We start from the raw sequence: 18,715 nt of genomic DNA, 5'->3' as shown, positions 1-18,715 counted from the left end.
AACAGTTACCCGGACCTTACAATGGATTCCCTTATTCATCAGGATTACCGCACTTGGAATTTACAGGCACTTAGGACTTTGGTGGAGCCCAACGATGCAAAATTGATTGAAAGTATTCTTCTGAGTAGAAATCAGATGGAAGATAGGAATGGTTGGCATTTCACTAATAATGGGAGATACTCGGTACAATCAGGGTATCAAGTAGAAAGGATCTATCCTGACAAGGAAAAACCACCAGAATTTTATGGTCCCAATGTGGATACACTCAAGGCATTCTGCTGGAAAGTGAAGTGCCCTCCAAAGTTACGGCATTTTCTATGGCAGTTGCTGACAGGTTGTATAGCAGTGACAAAGAATTTAAAATCAAGAGGAATCCAAGGAGATACAGTTTGTGCACGGTGTGGAGACCCGGAGGAATCAATAAATCATGTTTTCTTCGAGTGTCCTCCGGTACGGCAAGTGTGGGCACTATTTAAGATTCCATCAAATCCAAACTTTTTTCCTATTGGTTCTTTATTCGCTAATATGGATCACTTATTTTGGAGAGTTAACCCGAAAATTGAAGATCATCAGTTTGCATGGATACTATGGTACATCTGGAAGGACCGAAATAATAAAGTTTTCAGTAATATAGATATTGATCCGAGAGAGACGCTCAACTTAGCAGAATTGAAGTCAACACTTTGGGCTGAGGCACAAAATATCAATAACCAAGGGTTGCACCTGAAGTACAGATCAGATCGACCTTAGAGACCACATGAAGATGGTGTTTCACGGATGGTTCTTGGAAAGATAAAGATTCTTTTTCAGGACAAGGCTGGCTCAGTACCCTTCCAGGGTTTGAGGGTTTGTTAGGGGCAAGGAATGTAAGGGCAAGTCTCTCACCTCTTCATGCGGAGATGGAGGCATTAATTTGGGCAATGGAATGTATTAAAAACTTAAGACAGTACCGGATCACGTTTGCAACGGATTGTTCTCAACTAGTGAAGATGGTTTCGGAACCAGAGGAATGGCCATCATTTGGAAGTTACCTTGAGGACATTAAGCTTTTGAGAAGAAGCTTCACCAACTCAGAAATCGTTCATGTTCCTAGGACGGAAAATATAATGGCAGATCGCTTGGCACGCAGTGCTCGGATACAACCGTCGTTCGTCGTACACATGGATGCAGAGTTACCACTTTGGTTTACAGAGTTTACATGAGTCTGTAAATGCTTTTGCTGTAAAAAAAAAAAAAAAAATTAAAATTTACCTTTTCCTGAAAATAAAAAATAGATCGTCATAATATCCTTGGGCTTACTCTCATTGAAATCGTAAGTGGGCTTTCTAGCCGTGTTTTAAGCCTTTGCAGGCCTTTTTACGACTAAAGCGTTCTTACGATTTCTTCGAGAAATCACCTTTGGTACGATGTCGGTTTTATGAATAGCCCGAATTAATCATATTATTGAGACAACAAAGGTGTCAACTTGAACCTATACGAGAAAAACAAGTCTTGGCGGTGTTTCTCGTAAAATTCCAACGGTAACTCCGATCGAGACGAAACGAGTGACAATGTGACCGAAGCTCGAAGGAGAAATCTATGAAGACGAGACGAGAGTGCGAAGTGTTGGCTAGGTCCAGTTGTGTCGCCATACGGGGATAGGGACGGACAGCGACCCGGTCGCCAAATGGCGACCTGGGTTCGAACCATCTTCGTCGCCATATGGCGACCGTAGTTGGTAGCAAGCCGGTCGCCATATGGCGACCCGGACTCGTACTGTATTGGTCGCCATAAGGCGACCCGAGGTGTAAGCAAGCCGGTCGCCATATGGCGACCCGGATTTGTACCGTCCCGGTCACGATATGGCGACCCGACGTGTGGGCAATCCGGCCGCCATAAGGTGACCCGGACTTACATCGTCCCGGTCGCCATATGGCGACCCGGAATTTTACCGTCCCGGTCGCCATATGGCAACCCGAGGTGCGGAAAAACCGGTTGCCATATGGTTACCCGGACTTTTACCGTCACGGTCGCCACATGGTGACCCGATGTAAATAATGTCCTTGTCATTCTTCGAACTTATCTCGAGCATTCTCCGAGATCAGTGATTTCAGGTGTTGAATTCGAGATTGCCGATAAAACAAGTTCAGAACTTATCGTAGAATTTCTTAGTTAAAAATCATATGAAATTTACCGTTCCTGAGATTTGTTTTCCGAGGACTTTCAGGCATTGATTCCGTCTTGACCGATTTCGACCCCAACAATGAGTTACAGTCCTACCATGTTAACCAACAGATCCAGGGATGGATGGTACTCGATAAATACCCGTTGGCGGAAGACAAACTGTTGATCTAAAGCGTACCACTATCGTTTCGAAACTGTCTTCAGCACCAATGTGAACTGCTTCTTTGAAATATCTTTAAAATAAGAAAAAAAAATTGTTTAATTTTAGTCATCTGGCACGATTATATTATGGGAATTTATTCTACTTTACAAAATTTAATGTAGGACCATTTCATTAATTACTTAATATGGCATATTTAATTAATTAGATTAATCAATCAAATATATAACATCTTTAGAAAATCTTAATAATTGATATATATTAATAATAAATCAATTTTAACTAAACATTTATTTTGCTTGTTATAACAAATTCTGTTGAGAAAAAATCTAACATAATTTTAATCAAATAATTTTTATAAGATAATGCACTTAATAATTTCTTAATTAGTAATATAATAATATTATAAACTAATATTATTAAAAATTTATTATCTACCGAAAATAAAAATAAAAATTATGTGCTAGTTTTATAAATTTTATAATTAGTCTGTACATTATAATAAAATATGTTTCTATGTGAATTAAATATAGTAAAACAATATTAAATTAGTAAACTGAATTAAAGTAGCCTAGTAGTTAAGGTTTAAAGGATTCTACCCCGATGTTTTCAAATCTCAGACTATGCAATTTCTTGCTTATATGATGCAAAGCTTTTTTGAGGTTTTATTATAGTGCTTTCCGAGCCATTGCTGTATCTGATTGTTGCGGAGAGAGCATGACAATCGAAGATGTCATACATGTAGAACCGTCCATCTATCCAAGTGTTCCGGAGAGAGCTTCATCGTGGAATCATTATATGTGGAATTGTTCATCAATTTCGCATATGTTGCAGGTAGTTGATCATCATAGGTAATAGATTATAAATTATATGATGATATAATTGGTGATTTACTAAGTGTTAAAAACACTGAACTATTTTATTTTTAACAAGTGTTTTCATTTAAAATAAAGAAATAAAATATCATTAAAATTCATAAACCATGTAATATTTTTATTCAAGAATAAAATAAAATTGTTAATATATATTAAACTTTTATACCTACGACTATTTATTATCTTTTATTTATTTCAAAACTCACAATAATATGTTATCTAAAAATAATTATATACAAAATATAATAATATATAACATAACCTTTAGTTCATGTGTTATTTACAAAATATGCTACTTGGAAATATTAATAATTAATTAAATATATTAAGGGCAAATTAGTTTAACTATAAATTTAATGTTAATTTTAACTATAAAAAATGTTCATACAAATATAAAAAATCATACAAATTCTTTCAGTTTTCATAAAATAATGCATTAATTTAGTAAGAAAAAATTAAAAAGTCATATAATATTCCAAACTAATAAAATAGTTGTGTGATTTTCTAAATTTCTTTTCATTAAATATACATTTTTAAAAATAAATATTCCAAACTCAAAATGATAATATTCCAAACTTAAAAAGTTAAAATCATAAATTTTCAAGTATTAATTTTTGAAATGGAAAAAAAAAATTTATTTTAAAAACTAAAAAATAGTATAACGTTTCGAAGTCTTAATTTAATAACAAAAAATCAGAAAACTTAATAGCATAACATCGAAAAAATCCTTTGTCAAAAATTTTTTCTAAAATAATATATAGATGTTACTATTCATAAAATTTAATAAAATAATAGTGATAAATTACTTAAACAAAAATGAATTTATTTATAAAATTCCGAAATATACTAAAATGATAGATGCTAAAGTATATTTTTTAAACACAACATTTAAATATAAATTATCCTAAGCAAATATATCTTCTATAGTGTAACTAAATAAATTTTAAAAACGTATTGTATGCAAACTATTGAAATTAAAATAAGAACATATTTTGAAGCAGTTCTATATTTGATTATTTCAAATTAATTTATTATACCATACCCGAGCATATATTAATATGTAATAAAAATTTCGCAAATTAAAATGTATTAAAATCATTATATATTACTAATATATAACACTAAAATTTAAATCATATATTTAAAACGTTTACGATAATATGAAATTTACACATTTATAAATTGGAAAAATATATGGATGGACGTGCGGATCAAACTCTATATTATATTAAACCATCTCCAATCCAACTATAGAATAGTTTTATTATAGAGTAACTTTTGTTCCAATAGTATGTTTCTATATAGTGGTACTTTATTATATAGTTACTCTATCTTAGAAGAAAAATAGAGGAAAAAAAGAATTACATTGGAGATGCTCTTAAGAAAGTATATGGGTATGATCGTTAATATTGACATGCCAAGATATGTAGTTGGTGAGAATAGATGTGTAAATAAAGGGTAGAGACTAATATGTAGGAGTGTAAGAGAATTGATGTAATTAACATAGTGGTTTAACAATATCGTACACCATTAAAAAAAAATTAAGATATTATCTTTTAGGATTCAAATTTTCTGAATTATATTTAACAAGAGTTTTTCAGAAGACAGCAAAAGATAACTCCATATCTGTTTTGCCTGAATTAAATTCGGATTTCATAAGTTTTCCACGTCTAAAAGAAATGCTACTTTGCTTGTTGTTTTTTTTTTTTTTGTAAAGGAAGCTACTTGCTTGTTACTATACTATTTTTTGGTCAATATCGTATTGCTTTACTAAAAATAAAATGAAAATCAAGTATTCTTAGCCAACTTGTATATGCGAAATATGTACCCATTTCTCACGTCATCTGAAAGGTTGAGCCAACTTGTGTGAGCCAGTCGAAGATTCTTCGGTAACGTTTCAATCAATCACCGTTTCAATCAATGTGTAACGCTTATTTGGGCTTATTGTCCTTTTATTTGCGACCTGAATGTGTTATTCTTATTGTTTTGCCCTCATTTATACGGTATCATACTTATTCATATACATTCTTAAAATCTTCAGCTCCGCATCAATCTATTCACTTCTCTCTGAACAAATAATTGGAAAAATAAATGGACTTTAATGATATAAATAGTCAAATAAATTTTAAACTTTTTTATATACACCATCATATATCAGACCCAAGACGTTAAATCTTAAATTATTACAACATAATCAGAATTAGTTAGTTCATAAACATGCATCGCGGTCTTTTCAAAATTATGCCTCACATAAACGTTAGAGCTACCTAAGTGAACCTATTAATAATCAGTCCTAATTAAACATGCTACATATGTGAGTCAGTCGAAGATTCTTCAATTGTTACAACCAACTCAGAATTAGTCAGTTCAACATTATACACCTAACTGAACCTATTTGAAATCCCTTCTAATATCGGTGAACTCAAAATAGAAAACCTTTTCATATAACTAACTTAATTTACTGATTGTCTGTTTTAATTGATTTGTAAATTCTTTAAAATTTGGGTGGGCATTTATTCGGAAATCAACCAATACGTATTTGCTCAGTATTTGGAAGTAACCCAATACTTTTCTCATCTCTCGTATATAAATATGAGAAATTTTCTAGGATATACTTTTTAAGTTTTTGTTACAAAAATAATTTTCAATGAAAAAAATGATCAAAAGAATTTTATTAAATGGTAAAAGTATATTTTTACCATAGGGTTAACTAATATAGACTTATGATTTAGAGTTAAGAGGTAGGGTTTCGGGGATACGGTTTCAAATTTTAAAAAGTAAAAAATAAATATCAAAAATTTCAAAATAAAAATGGACTATTTTAGTCATTTTCGTTTTTGAATGGTATAATTGTAACAAAAAAATTATAAAAAACTATTTGAGAGAATTACCTTATAAATAGCGTACATAAGGAAGGGTACAAATAAAAGAAAAATATCTATCTAAAAATGGAGAAATGCTTTGCTTCGATGATTTTCCTGGCTTCTTTTCTTCTTCTTGTCCTTTTAAACCTTGAACTCGTTCATGCCGTCGGGTGTGCCGGAAGCTTATTCAACAGTAACAGCACCTACGCTCAGAACCGTAACAATCTCTTCTCTACTCTTGCTTCAAAAGTCGTTGCCAACGGTGGACTCTACAACGATTCACTCGGCCAAAATCCCAACAAAGTTCAAGCTCTTGTCTTCTGTGCAAGAGGCGCTGAGAAAGCTTGTATTAGTTGTGTCCAAAAAGTGATTCAGGATATACAGAAAGAGTGTCCATATCACATGGATTCGTTCCAGTGGGACAAAGACGTTGTAGACGACCATGTTTCTTGTCTTGTACGTTCCTCAAACCAAGCAGCTTTCCAGAAACTCGAGCTTCGACCTGCTGACATTCACCCAAATCCAAACAGTATCGAACCATCCAAGAACATGACCTTTTCAGTAAACAGTGGGAAGCAACAGTTAATCGGACTATCAAGGTTGCCACGGATTCTAATACTTCCTCGCTACTTCAGTACTTCGGTGCTGTAAAAGCCGAGTTCACGGAATTTCCAAATGTATACATGTTGATGCAATGCATGCCCGACATAACTTCTCGAGAGTGCATGACATGTTTGGAAAAATGCGTGGTATATTTTAAAGCAATGTATTGGGGAAGCCAAGGAGGCGAGGTTAGTCGTCCGAGTTGTGTTTTCAGGTGGGATCTATATTCTTTCCGTAGTGCTTTTGATAATATAACAATATTTCATGCACCTCCTCGAGTTAAGTCGCAGGCTCAGCCACCTACAAATGACAAGAAAGGTAAAAACAGATGAGTTAAGAGTATTGTTTCAATATGAAAAATGATAAGAGGGATTAAAAAAAAAATTGTTAATAATTTTCAGGAAGAAGCATTAGGTATGGTGGAATTATCACGATAGTTGTGCCTTGTTTCATTAATCTTTTGGTGTTTATTGGTCTCATCAAATTTTATGGTCCGAGGAGAAAATCCAAGAACGGAATCAATGGTAAGTGTGTGTACCATGTTTCTTGCATCAAATGTTGATTGTAAGACCTATTTCGTTTTTTAGTTGGTAGTGCAGAGTACTCCGATGCGGATGGTCAATTTATGTTCCGGTTTGATCTTGGTATTATCATAACGGCAACCAGTGATTTTTCATCTGAAAATAAGCTTGGCCAAGGTGGATTTGGTACCGTCCATAAGGTATTTATAACATTTTCAAAATAATTAATTATTTAGATCTTGGTCTTGGATGAGTAACAAATCTTCAAAACCGGTTTCAGGGGATATTAATAAACGGGAGAGAGATAGCGGTGAAACGATTATTAAGAGGTTTAGAAGGAGGTATGGAGTTTAAGAATGAGGTTTCACTCTTGACAAGACTCCAACATAAGAATCTGGTTAAGCTTCTTGGTTTCTGTAATGAAAGAGATGAAGAGATTCTTGTCTATGAATTTGTCCCCAACTCAAGTCTTGACCACTTCATCTTCGGTGGGACTTCGAAACGCAGCTACATTCTTATAGTTTTTATAAACTCTAAAGTTACCCATATATATCCTTCACTGAAATTCTGCAGATGAAGAGAAGCGTAAGCTTCTTACATGGGAGGTGAGATTCAAAATTATAGAAGGTGTTGCTCGAGGTCTTGTTTATCTCCATGAAGACTCTCAGCTAAAGATTATTCACCGAGATTTGAAGGCTAGCAACATCCTTTTAGACGTAGAGATGAACCCTAAGGTTGCAGACTTTGGGACAGCAAGGCTGTTCGACACTGATGAGACAAGAGCTGAAACAAAGCGAATAGCTGGAACCCGGTAAGAACATATCAATCAACTTTGAAGACACATAAATATGATCACCATCAATTTACGATATTAGTTGTATATATGCAGTGGATATATGGCTCCGGAATACATGAATTTCGGGGAAATCTCAGCTAAATCTGATGTATATAGCTTCGGTGTTGTGCTTCTAGAGATAATAAGTGGTAAAAGAAATAATAGCTTTGAAGGTGAAGGAATTGCATCTTTTGTAAGTTTCTTTACAAATCAGTCTTCTTGGTTATTCCTTTTTCTTATCTTCAAACTTATGTGGAAAGTAAGAATGTAATTAGAAACTTTATAAATTACTATTCAACAAACTAATAAATACAGTAAACTAATAAATTTATTTGGTGATGATCAATTGATAAGATTATAAGATAATAAATATTAAACGATCATACATAAATAAATAATCCCATTATCATAAATTATAATTTTTCTTATGAATTTTATATAAATTTTCATATAAAACTATATAAATTTGTATAAACATAAGTAAGAAATTATATTGTTATTTTTTCTATAAAATGAAATTTATCTCTATTTTTGTTATCTCTATAATATTATTTGAGAATCTAGTTTCCTACTTTTCACAGTCATATTAATTTTCACAAAATTCAATTACAAGATTACCTTTGATGAATTAAAGATTATACCCAATGGTCATTACTAAAAATAGATTTCTATCATTTAAATTTTAAATTAATTTTTAGAATACAATATAAAAGTAAAAAATATATTTTAATATATATATATATGTATATTTTATAAATACAAACGAATTTTATTTTTTCTTACTTTATATTTTTCTAATTAAGATGGGAGAATAATTATATTTATTACAAATTTATTTTTTGATAATATAAATTATAGTGACTTGAAACTTATAAATAAACATATAAATTCATATCCCTAAATGAGAACATAATGATGACTAATATGATCTTCTTTATCATTGAAATAAAGTATAAAACTACTTAAAAATTATAAGCAACGAAATCAAACATTTACCAATTATTATGATTTAATTATTTTGTAAATATTTAATCATGTGCATCATCACGAGAGAATCACCTAGTTATTACAAAACATGTTAGTGTTATTTGTAGAGTTGAATTAAAAATTCATACATTTTCTAAGATACATATCTCTAGTATTCTAAAAAAAATAAATAGTTTAAGAACAAAGAGACAAAACCCAAGTTTATAAAGTTTGATCAATGAGTATAATATTGTGAAAACATATATTTTCTTTTTTTTAATAAAAAATATTTTATAGATAATAAATTTTTCTTTAAATTAGTTACTCTATAAACAAATAATATTTTACTCTTTCAATATTATTAATTTATAGTTTTACTTTATATATATTTATTAGATACATATATTTATTTACTTATTTGTTTTCAGACATGGAAGAGATGGGCTGAAGGAAGGCCAGAGATTATAATTGATCCTTTCTTGGTTGAGAATTCGAGTAATGAGATCGTTAAGTTGATCCAAATTGGTTTGTTGTGTGTTCAAGAGAATGCAACAAAGAGACCAACCATGAGCTCTGTAATGGTTTGGCTTGGCAGTGAGAATATCACCATTGCTTTACCTAGGGCTCCTGCTTTCACAATGATTAAATCACCATCTGAAGATTGTACAATGTCAATGAGCAATGTCTTCACGGAGTTGAGTTCTCGTTAAGTTTAGTTAATCAAAAATGTTGTTTTCAGATTGATATATTGTATGTGTCATCTAAAACGGATACTCCCTGCTTTGTGTTTACTCCCTGCTTTTGTATATTGTATTTACGAGATGTTTTGACTGAACCACAAATATTCAACATTTCATACAACTCTTTTTCCCTAGAAATGGAAGCTTTAGATTACTACGGAAATCTGACCGAATAAAGAGGATCGTTGAGTTATAACTTTTCTGAGTTATAAATTTGTTTGTTAATCAATATGTTGTTGCGCCAAATTTGGATCAATTTAATTCGATCGGTTCATATATGTGATTTAGAAACTAAAAGGCAAAAACTTAAATAAATATATAAAATATACTTCTTCTTTTTCAGCAACAAATGTTTATATTAAAACTATGATAGGCCCTGCTCAATGGGTGGATAAACAAATGAACAAATAATACAATTTATTTAATTATTGAAATTTTAATAGAAGATTATTATTTTGCTTTCTTTTAACTATAGTTTTAGTTTAACTACAGATGATTCAAATTGTTTGTATTTTTATTTTCTGTTCTCTATTCTAACTTTTAACAAAGGAATACTAAAGATCGTAGCTTTGGTCACTGAATGAACAAAAAAAAACTTTGATCCTGTACCAAAAAGACATTGGTCGTTTCTTAATAAAGTAAACTCTCTCTAAAGTTCTATGTTGTGTGCATGTTTATTATTTTAATCTCTCTCTAAAGTTCTTGTTGTTTTCATGTTTATTATGTTAATCTCTCTTCCGTGTTGTATACAAATCTAACGTCTTTTTAAAGACGTCTGCATGGTGAAAGGCACAAAGCTCATCACCATTGAGCGCCAAACGTTATTTTAAAATCCAGGTCATGGGTTCGTACTTTAATTGATTTGATATGAACTTTTTTATTTACTGATTTTGATTTAATCAATTTAACTCAATGTTGGGGTCAAAATCGTGCCTGAAAGTCCCCGGAAAATGATTCTCGAAACATAACTTACGTATCAAATTTAATGAAAAGGTTGTACCACAAGTTCTGGAAATATTTTTTCGGCAATCTCGAAATCAACGTCTAAGATCACCACTCTGGGAAAATCTTCTTGAAAAACCTTTCAGAAGCGAACCGAATAAGAAATTCCTGACAAAGTCGATTGAGGCACCCCGGGATTGGGTCAGTATATGGCGACCTGAATTTCACCAACCCAGGTCGCCATATGGCGACCAGGACACTACCAAACCAGGTCGCCAAATAGAGACCGAGATGACATCAGCCCAGGTCGCCATATGGAGACCGAGATGACATCAGCCCAGGTCGCCATATGGCGACCGGGATATTACCAAACCAGGTCGCCATATGGCGACCGAGATGACGTCAGCCCATGTTGCCATATTGCGACCGGCCTGATGCAAGCTCGGGTTTCCATATGACGACCGGCTTGATGCAAGCCCAGGTCGCCATATGGCAACCGAGATAATGTCAGCCCAGGTCGCCATATGGGGACTGGCCTGATACATGCTCGGCTCACCATATGATGACCGGCCTGATACAAGCCTGGGTCGCCATATGGCGACCGGCTCCATGCAAGCTCGGGTCGCCATATGGCGACCGGTCTGATGCAAGCCCGGCTCGCCATATGGCGACCAGCATGATCCCTTCCCGGCCCTCCTGTTTTAGGCCTCGACTGAACTGTCTTTCGTTTCGTCCCAATCTGAGTTTCTGATGAGATTTTAGAAAGAAAACAAGCAACACAACTCTTAGTCGCCACACAACTCCTAGATCGCCAAATATAGCTCCCAGGTCGCCATATACAGCTTCCAGGTCGCCATAAGGCGACCCCATATTGTTTTGCTTCGAGTCTCGATCAAAATGTCTTTCGTTTCGTCCCAATCGGAGTTTCCGATGAGATTTTACGAAGAAAATAAACCGCACAGCAATTGGTAGCCACAAAGCTCCCACGCCATATACAGCTCCCTGATCGCCATATGGCGATCCCATTTTGTTCTTCTTTGAGTCTCGATCGAAATGTCTTTCGTTTCGTACCAATCGGAGTTTCCGATGCAATTTTACAAAGAAAACAAACAACACATGTTTTCTCGTAAAAGTTCAAGTCAAAGCATCAAGATGATATGGGCTGACTTAAACACCATCGTATCCTTGACTTATTGAATTTACTTGGTTCAGTTCGTAAGACCAGCGACATAGAAAATGGACATCGGACAACTCGACGATATATCCGAGAATAATCGTAAAAATGCATAAGTCATAAAACGGCCTCAAACGGCCTAAAACATTGATGAAAGACCACTTATGGTTTAACGCGAGAATAGACCAAATTTAGTGACGGTTTAACTCGATTCTGATAAGGATAAATGGAAAAGAGGATAAATGTGAAGTTTCGAAAATAAACATGAATCATGAGAAGATAAGGAAAACTTCGGCAAAGAAATAAACTCGAATCGGGAAAGATGGCCGACCTTGGAGGCAGATATAAGGAAGAGCCAAGGACATGAGCAAAAGAATAATTCTTTTAGACTCCATAACTCTCTGAACTTAGAAACCTTAGGCTTTATTCTCGACAAGCTCGGTTTCTATGACTTGCACTCATACTAGAACAAACTCACCCATGCATTTCGATCTCTTGTTCAAATCTTTCTAATTAAACTACGTTCGACTTGATCCTCGAAAGGGGTACATAGGCAGCCTTTAATAAGGTCCAGCCCCAAATCTTAACAAAATCTTTTCGTCTTTTTCGTCTATTGCTAAGCGAGTTGCAGCCACATAGGTTTCTCTCGACATAGGTGGTAGTGCTAGCAATTAGTCTCGTTCTATTTCTTGTGTTACACGATATCCTTTGTCTTTGGAACGCTCATAAGCAAATTCGAAATAAAGATCTATTGTTTGCTAAATTAGTTTTGTTATATTTCCATATTTTCCGCATTTATCTGGTCACTTGTCGTCGGCTCTCGCAGAAAATTCGGACCTCTAGAAATTTAGAGTTTTCCTAACTTTCTTTATTTTACGGAAAATTGACGGTGTGAATTTCGGTTTCCACACTCAATCAAAACTTTTTATACTGATTTGTCTTTCAGAAAAATTTTCCAACGATTCTCATCATTACTTGTAGCGACACTGAGTATATGAGAATTTAAACCTCTTCTGCAAGTATCCTCCCCTACCAGGTTTAAAAAAAAAACTTAATGCAATCTAATGTGTAGGTTACTTTTTGTTTTTAACATTTTGGGACACGACTTATGTATTCATAATTTCTTGTTAAGGCCCAATAGTTAGTTATTTTTCTCTAATAGAAATATAAAGTTAGTATGAGTAGGTTATTTTCTTCAAGCCTTGTAAAGTACTTTTCCCTAGCCTTCTTTGAAGAATGTTTTAGATTTGTCATCTGACTGAAATTATCTTTCTACTTTGTGTTACTTTTTGACATTTTTTGCTCTTTTATTAGTCTAGAAAATCTCTTTTCTCAAGATTGACCCTTTTGAAATTTTTGTTGAAACCATTTACGTTGGGTGTTCAATCATTTTCAAACTACACTCTAGAAAATCTGCATAACTATCTTATGTATATAAGTGACAAATTCTTTTCTATCATTTAAGCGTGGAGAATTATCAATCAAAGTGGAGACTAAACGGTTTCAAACAAAAAGTGGAGACATATCACAATGTGGTCAACACAACTTTTAAACAAAGAGCGTGTGGTTAGTCTCCATATTTTTCCCACCGGAAAACAAAGTAAATAAAGAGTCGATAATGCATCCAAATAAAAAGAGAGAGAGAGAGGGATAAAAATAGGAATGTCAAAAAGGTTGGTCCGTCCCGTCCCGTCCCGTACTGCAGCGGGCTCGTCTTCATGCAGGTTACGGCGAGTCAGGCCCGCGCGGGCTGCGGTCTCCAAAAGGTCGGCCCAATCTCGCCCCGCCAAATGCACAATCCTTGACGGGCCGGCCCGAGGGACAGACGCTAATGGAGTGTATCAGGATGCTTCTTGACGCTGCAGGCTGCTTTAGGATGCTTCTTGACGCTGCATGCTTCTCCAGGACGCTTCAGGCTGCTACACTACATACCTAAGTGCACATAATGAAGATACATGGAAAAGAGGATAAATGTGAAGTTTCCAAGATAAACATGAATTTTGAGAAGATAAGGAAAACTTCGCAAAGAGATAAACTCGAATCGGTAAAGATGGCCGACCTTGGAGGCATATATATAAGGAAGAGCCAAGGCGAGGAGCAAAACAATAATTCTTCTAGACAGAACTCTGCACTTAGAAACCTTAGGCTTTATTCTCGACAAGCTCGGTTTCTACGACTTGCACTCATACTAGAGGAACTCGCCCAGGCAGTTTGATCTCTTGTTCAAATATTTCTAATTGAACTACGTTCGACTTAATCCTCGAAAGGGGTACGTAGGCAGCCTTTAATAAGGTCCAGTCCCAAATCTTAACAAAATCTTTTCGTCTTTTTCGTCTATTGCTAAGCGAGTTGCAGCCACATAGTTTTCTCTCAACATAGGTGGTAGTGCAAGCAAACTTAGTCTCATTCTATTGCTTATGTTATACGATATCCTTTGTAATCACATTTCCAGACAAGCCTCCTGTATGGTTTTGTCTCTGGAGCGCTCATACGCAGATTCGAAATAAAGATGTATTGTTTTCTAAATTCGTTTTGTTATCTTTCCATATTTTTCGCATTTATTTTGTCACTTATCGCTGGCTCTAGCAGAGAATCCAGACCTTTGGAAATTTAGGGTTTTACTAACTTTCCTTATTGATATCACTCAAATTACCCTAAGGAGTGATTTTTACTCTCTCAAATAAGAGGCAGAGTTGTAACACTTAGGGATCGAATTCACAGGGAGCTACTGCACACACTAGATCTAAATAGTTATTGATTAAGTTAGGCTAATAGATTATAAAGCAGTAATGAGTAGAACAGAGTGAACAAGGTAGTTGTTCAGTAAATTGATAAGTTGTTTGATGGAAGAATGATTTACTAGACTTAGGGTTTCAACCAGGTTATTATGACTCTATCTATAGATGCTAGGAATGATCCTAGAACTTGATATCTAATACAAAAGACTTCCAGCTCTCGTTGTGAGTCTAATCTATTGACTAAGTCTTTGTTCCAGCTTTCGCATGCGAACAAGGAATGAGCGTCGATCAATGCTATTGAGTTAGCGTCTATCAATGCTTCCTCAGACAAGCATTAACGCTCAGATCGATAATGTTCAACTAAATTCCTAGACCAACTCTCGTATGTGCCTAGGTATCTAATTGATTTCACTCTCGTGTCTCCTCAATTGTCCTATGATTCTAGGTTCAAGTAAATAGTCACACTCTCGTGTTATTCCAACTACTCTAGATCCTAGTATTACAAGCCACCCTGGTGTAAGATCTATAGTTAACCTAACTGTAAGATCTATAGTTAACCTAACAATCCTATAATTCATAAGATCATTCAAAAACCCTAGAAAATTCCTAAACCTTGTAGGTGGATCTACTCAGACATGATAGTTGTCACAGAAATCATAGATGAATAGATGCAAAAGAATAGATAATAAAACAAAAGCCAATGTAGCTCCAAGAGGAATCTGAAGGAGTTCCTCTCTTCTCTCCTAACCTAAAACTAAGAACAATTAATAGAATAAAGCATAGCCATCAACAATGGCTTAGAAACACACATAAATAGGGTTTTAGGTCGTCCATGGATATTCTGGTAATTTGTGGTTGCTTCTGGGCTTAAGTCGGTCTTGAAATATACACGGCCCGCATTCTGGCATCACGGGGGTTCGACACCAAGGGTGCACCATCGATCGACATTCCTTCATCTCCTCGACAGCTCTCTCGAGAGAGACAGACTGACCACTCTTCAGTAAAACGGGCCTAACTTCTGATCTAACCGTTGGATTGACCTCAAACTGGTGGCATTTTAAAGCTAACGAAAATCTCTCTCTTGCCACCGTGGGAAAGTCTCCATCCATAGCTAAATATTTGACACGTCTGTGCAGTTCTGCACCTCAAAAAGCTCCATAATCACCAAAGTTCTCCATAACGTACCTGAACCTGAAAACACTCTAAAACATACTACAAACACATATAATTAATAGTCTCTAAAACATCTATATACCATGGCTAAAAACAGGTAAAATCCATGGTATATCACTTATTTTACGGAAAATCGATGGTGTGAATTTTGGTTCCCACAGTTTGGCGCTAGAAGGAGGGGGGGGGGGATGGATTACTCTAACCCACGGCCGCAAAACTCTTGATCAAAACGATATCTGAAAATATGAAAGACAAATTCGCAGATTGCAAACACACTGGTAAAACAACTCCAGCAGCGACTGTTCCAATGGCAACGCTCACGCAAACGCCGCAGTGCTCGAGAAGATCGAAAACCTATTCGCGACTTTTCGCCACAGGAAGAGCACAAAAGCGAGATCGCGATTTCTCTGTCTAAACAGAAAGGGCAACGATATTACTATCAAACCCCGTAGAATTTGTTTGATTACCGAGTTGAAGGCATCTCAACGCGTGAGGGTTTGACCAAAAACATTCTCCCAAAACCTTTCGGAAAAATAACCTTGCTCTCCTTAAAATCGCGAAGACACTCTAGGGAAATAGAAGCACGGCAAATCGGATTTCTATTCCCTCACTGCCATGCTTCTTCCGAACAACTTTCAGATAAACGAAGTTGACTTCTATTGAACCACTCAAAACCATAAACGCTTGACGAAGACTAAAACTAAGCGAAATGGGAGATCATATCCCTCACTGCTAAAACGTTTTCTGAAACCTAAAATTTTGTAAAAATTCAAGCGTCGATTCTACAGTAACATATTCAGAGAATTCTCGATATTTGTCACCTAAGCTTACTTCGAAAGAGCTGCTCAAAATTCCCTCGGATCAATCCTGCGGAGACGAGAAAATTTCTGATTGAGACAAAAGAGAAGGAAGTTTGCTCCCGAAAGAGACGCAATCATCAACGATGAAGTCCAGAGCCTGCTCGGCACGGGGTTCATTCGTGAGGTGCAATATCCAGAATGTCTAGCCAACGTCGTCGTGGTCAACAAAAAGAACGGGAAGTGGAGAGTCTGTATCGACTTCACGGACCTCAACAATTCCTGTCCAAAGGACCCCTTCCCGCTGCCTTATATCGACAAGCTGGTGGACGCCACCGCGGGGCATCAGTTGATGAGCTTCATGGACGCGTTCTCAGGCTATAATCAAATACTTATGCACCCGGAAGACCAGGAGAAAACCTCCTTCATGACGCCCAGAGGGATCTACTGCTACAAGGTTATACCCTTCGGCCTAAAGAACGCGGGATCAACTTACCAACGGCTGGTAAACATGATGTTTGCAGATCAAATCGAGCAAACTATGGAGTTCTACATCAACGACATGCTGGTCAAGTCCCTAGAGGCGGAGGACCAAATATCTCACCTACAGCAGGCCTTATCCACCTTCCGGAAGTACAACATGAAGCTCAATCCAGCCAAATGCTCATTCGGGGTCAGCTCTGGCAAGTTCCTGGGGTACATTGTAACCCACCGGGGCATCGAGGCCAACCCGGAGCAAATCAGGGCCATTCACTCAATCCCTTCCGCGAAGAACGTCAAGGAGGTTCAAAAGCTAACGAGAAGGATGGCGGCCTTGAGCAGGTTCATCTCCAGACTCTCCGACAAATCTCAGGCCTTCTTTGGAATCCTCAAGAATCCAAGAGACTTCCAATGGACAGAAGAGTGCGAATCCGCTCTCCAAGAGCTAAAGTCGTATCTCACCACTCCTCCTCTCCTATCCAAGCCACTACTCGATGAAGTCCTGCTGCTATATCTAGCAGTCTCCGAACACGCCGTGAGCACCGTCCTAGTCCGCGAGGAGGGAAACAAGCAGCTACCAATCTATTACGTAAGTAAGGCTCTCTTGGACGCGGAAACCCGCTATAGCCATCTAGAGAAGCTGGCCTTAGCCCTGATAGTCACCGCTCGCAAGCTCCGACCCTACTTCCAGGCTCATCCAATCGTGGTTGTTACTTCCTTCCCTGTAAACTTTGTCGTCCACAAACCAGAAGTTTCCGGACGCCTAGCCAAATTGGCTGTGGAACTAGGGGAGTACGATGTAATATTTCGACCTGCCACGGCTATAAAGTCACTGGTCCTAGAGGACTTCGTGGCTGAACAACGCCCTGCCATGCTCCCAGCTTTGGAGCAGGAGGTACGCCTCCGAGGCGAAACTAAGGAAGAGGGAGAATGGATCCTGCACGTTGATGGATCCAGTAACGTCAGAGAAGTTGGAGTGGGAATAGTGCTTACCTCGCCAATGGGGAACAAAGCCTCAAGGGCCGTAAGATGCAACTTCAAAGCAACCAACAACGAAAGTGAGTATGAGGCCCTAATAGCAGGTCTAACCCTCGCCCACCAAATGGGGGCAGAGAACATCCAGGTCTTCGGCGATTCCCAGCTGATAATCAACCCGGTACATGGAGAGTACCAAGCAAAAGATGACAGCATGATCCAGTATCTGGCGGTCGCCCAGCGAATTATCAAGAAGTTCAAGAGCTGCAAGCTCACTCAAATCCCCCGGGAACAAAACTCGCAAGCCGATGCCCTGGCTAATCTAGGGTCCGCCCTAGAAACGAATAGCCAGATGAGTATCCCCTTGCTTGTGCTTTAATGGCCAGCCACCCTGGAGGAACCTCCGTCAGAGGAGGTCTCCACCGTCAAAGAAGGCGAAACATGGATGACCCCCTAGTCCAGTACCTGGAAGCCGACATCCTCCCGGAAGATCGCAGGTAGATCTCTGGTGTAGATCTTTGGTGCCAGTTTTGTAGGTGTGAAAGAAGTGGCATATTCTGGAAGACATAAGTGACTCTCTTCAAATAGGGATGGTCTCTCCAGAATTTTTCTGATGTTGTCCTTGGTAACATGGATCATCTCACCAGCTACGCTCCTTGCATATCCAGACTCATCTCTGTAGACACCATATTCGTCCTTCTGTTCCCAT

General features: G+C 36.7%; 1 protein-coding gene and 1 pseudogene across 1 annotated transcript; both read left to right on the top strand.

The window, feature by feature from the left end:
* The first annotated feature begins 6,140 nt into the window (after window positions 1–6,140).
* LOC106323051 lies at window positions 6,141–9,837 on the top strand (annotated as a pseudogene).
* Window positions 9,838–17,092: 7,255 nt separating this feature from the next.
* LOC106323992 lies at window positions 17,093–18,507 on the top strand. Its single transcript, XM_013762024.1, has 3 exons — window positions 17,093–17,234; window positions 17,553–18,228; window positions 18,393–18,507. Exons 1-3 carry the CDS (start codon window positions 17,093–17,095, stop codon window positions 18,505–18,507), a joined length of 933 nt encoding a protein of 310 aa, XP_013617478.1.
* The last annotated feature ends 208 nt before the right edge of the window (window positions 18,508–18,715 follow it).

Source organism: Brassica oleracea, chromosome C2 (assembly GCF_000695525.1).
Source record: "Brassica oleracea var. oleracea cultivar TO1000 chromosome C2, BOL, whole genome shotgun sequence".
Lineage (NCBI taxonomy): Eukaryota > Viridiplantae > Streptophyta > Magnoliopsida > Brassicales > Brassicaceae > Brassica > Brassica oleracea.
Note: the sequence above shows the minus strand (reverse complement) of the source record. Positions and strands in the feature narration are given on the sequence as shown.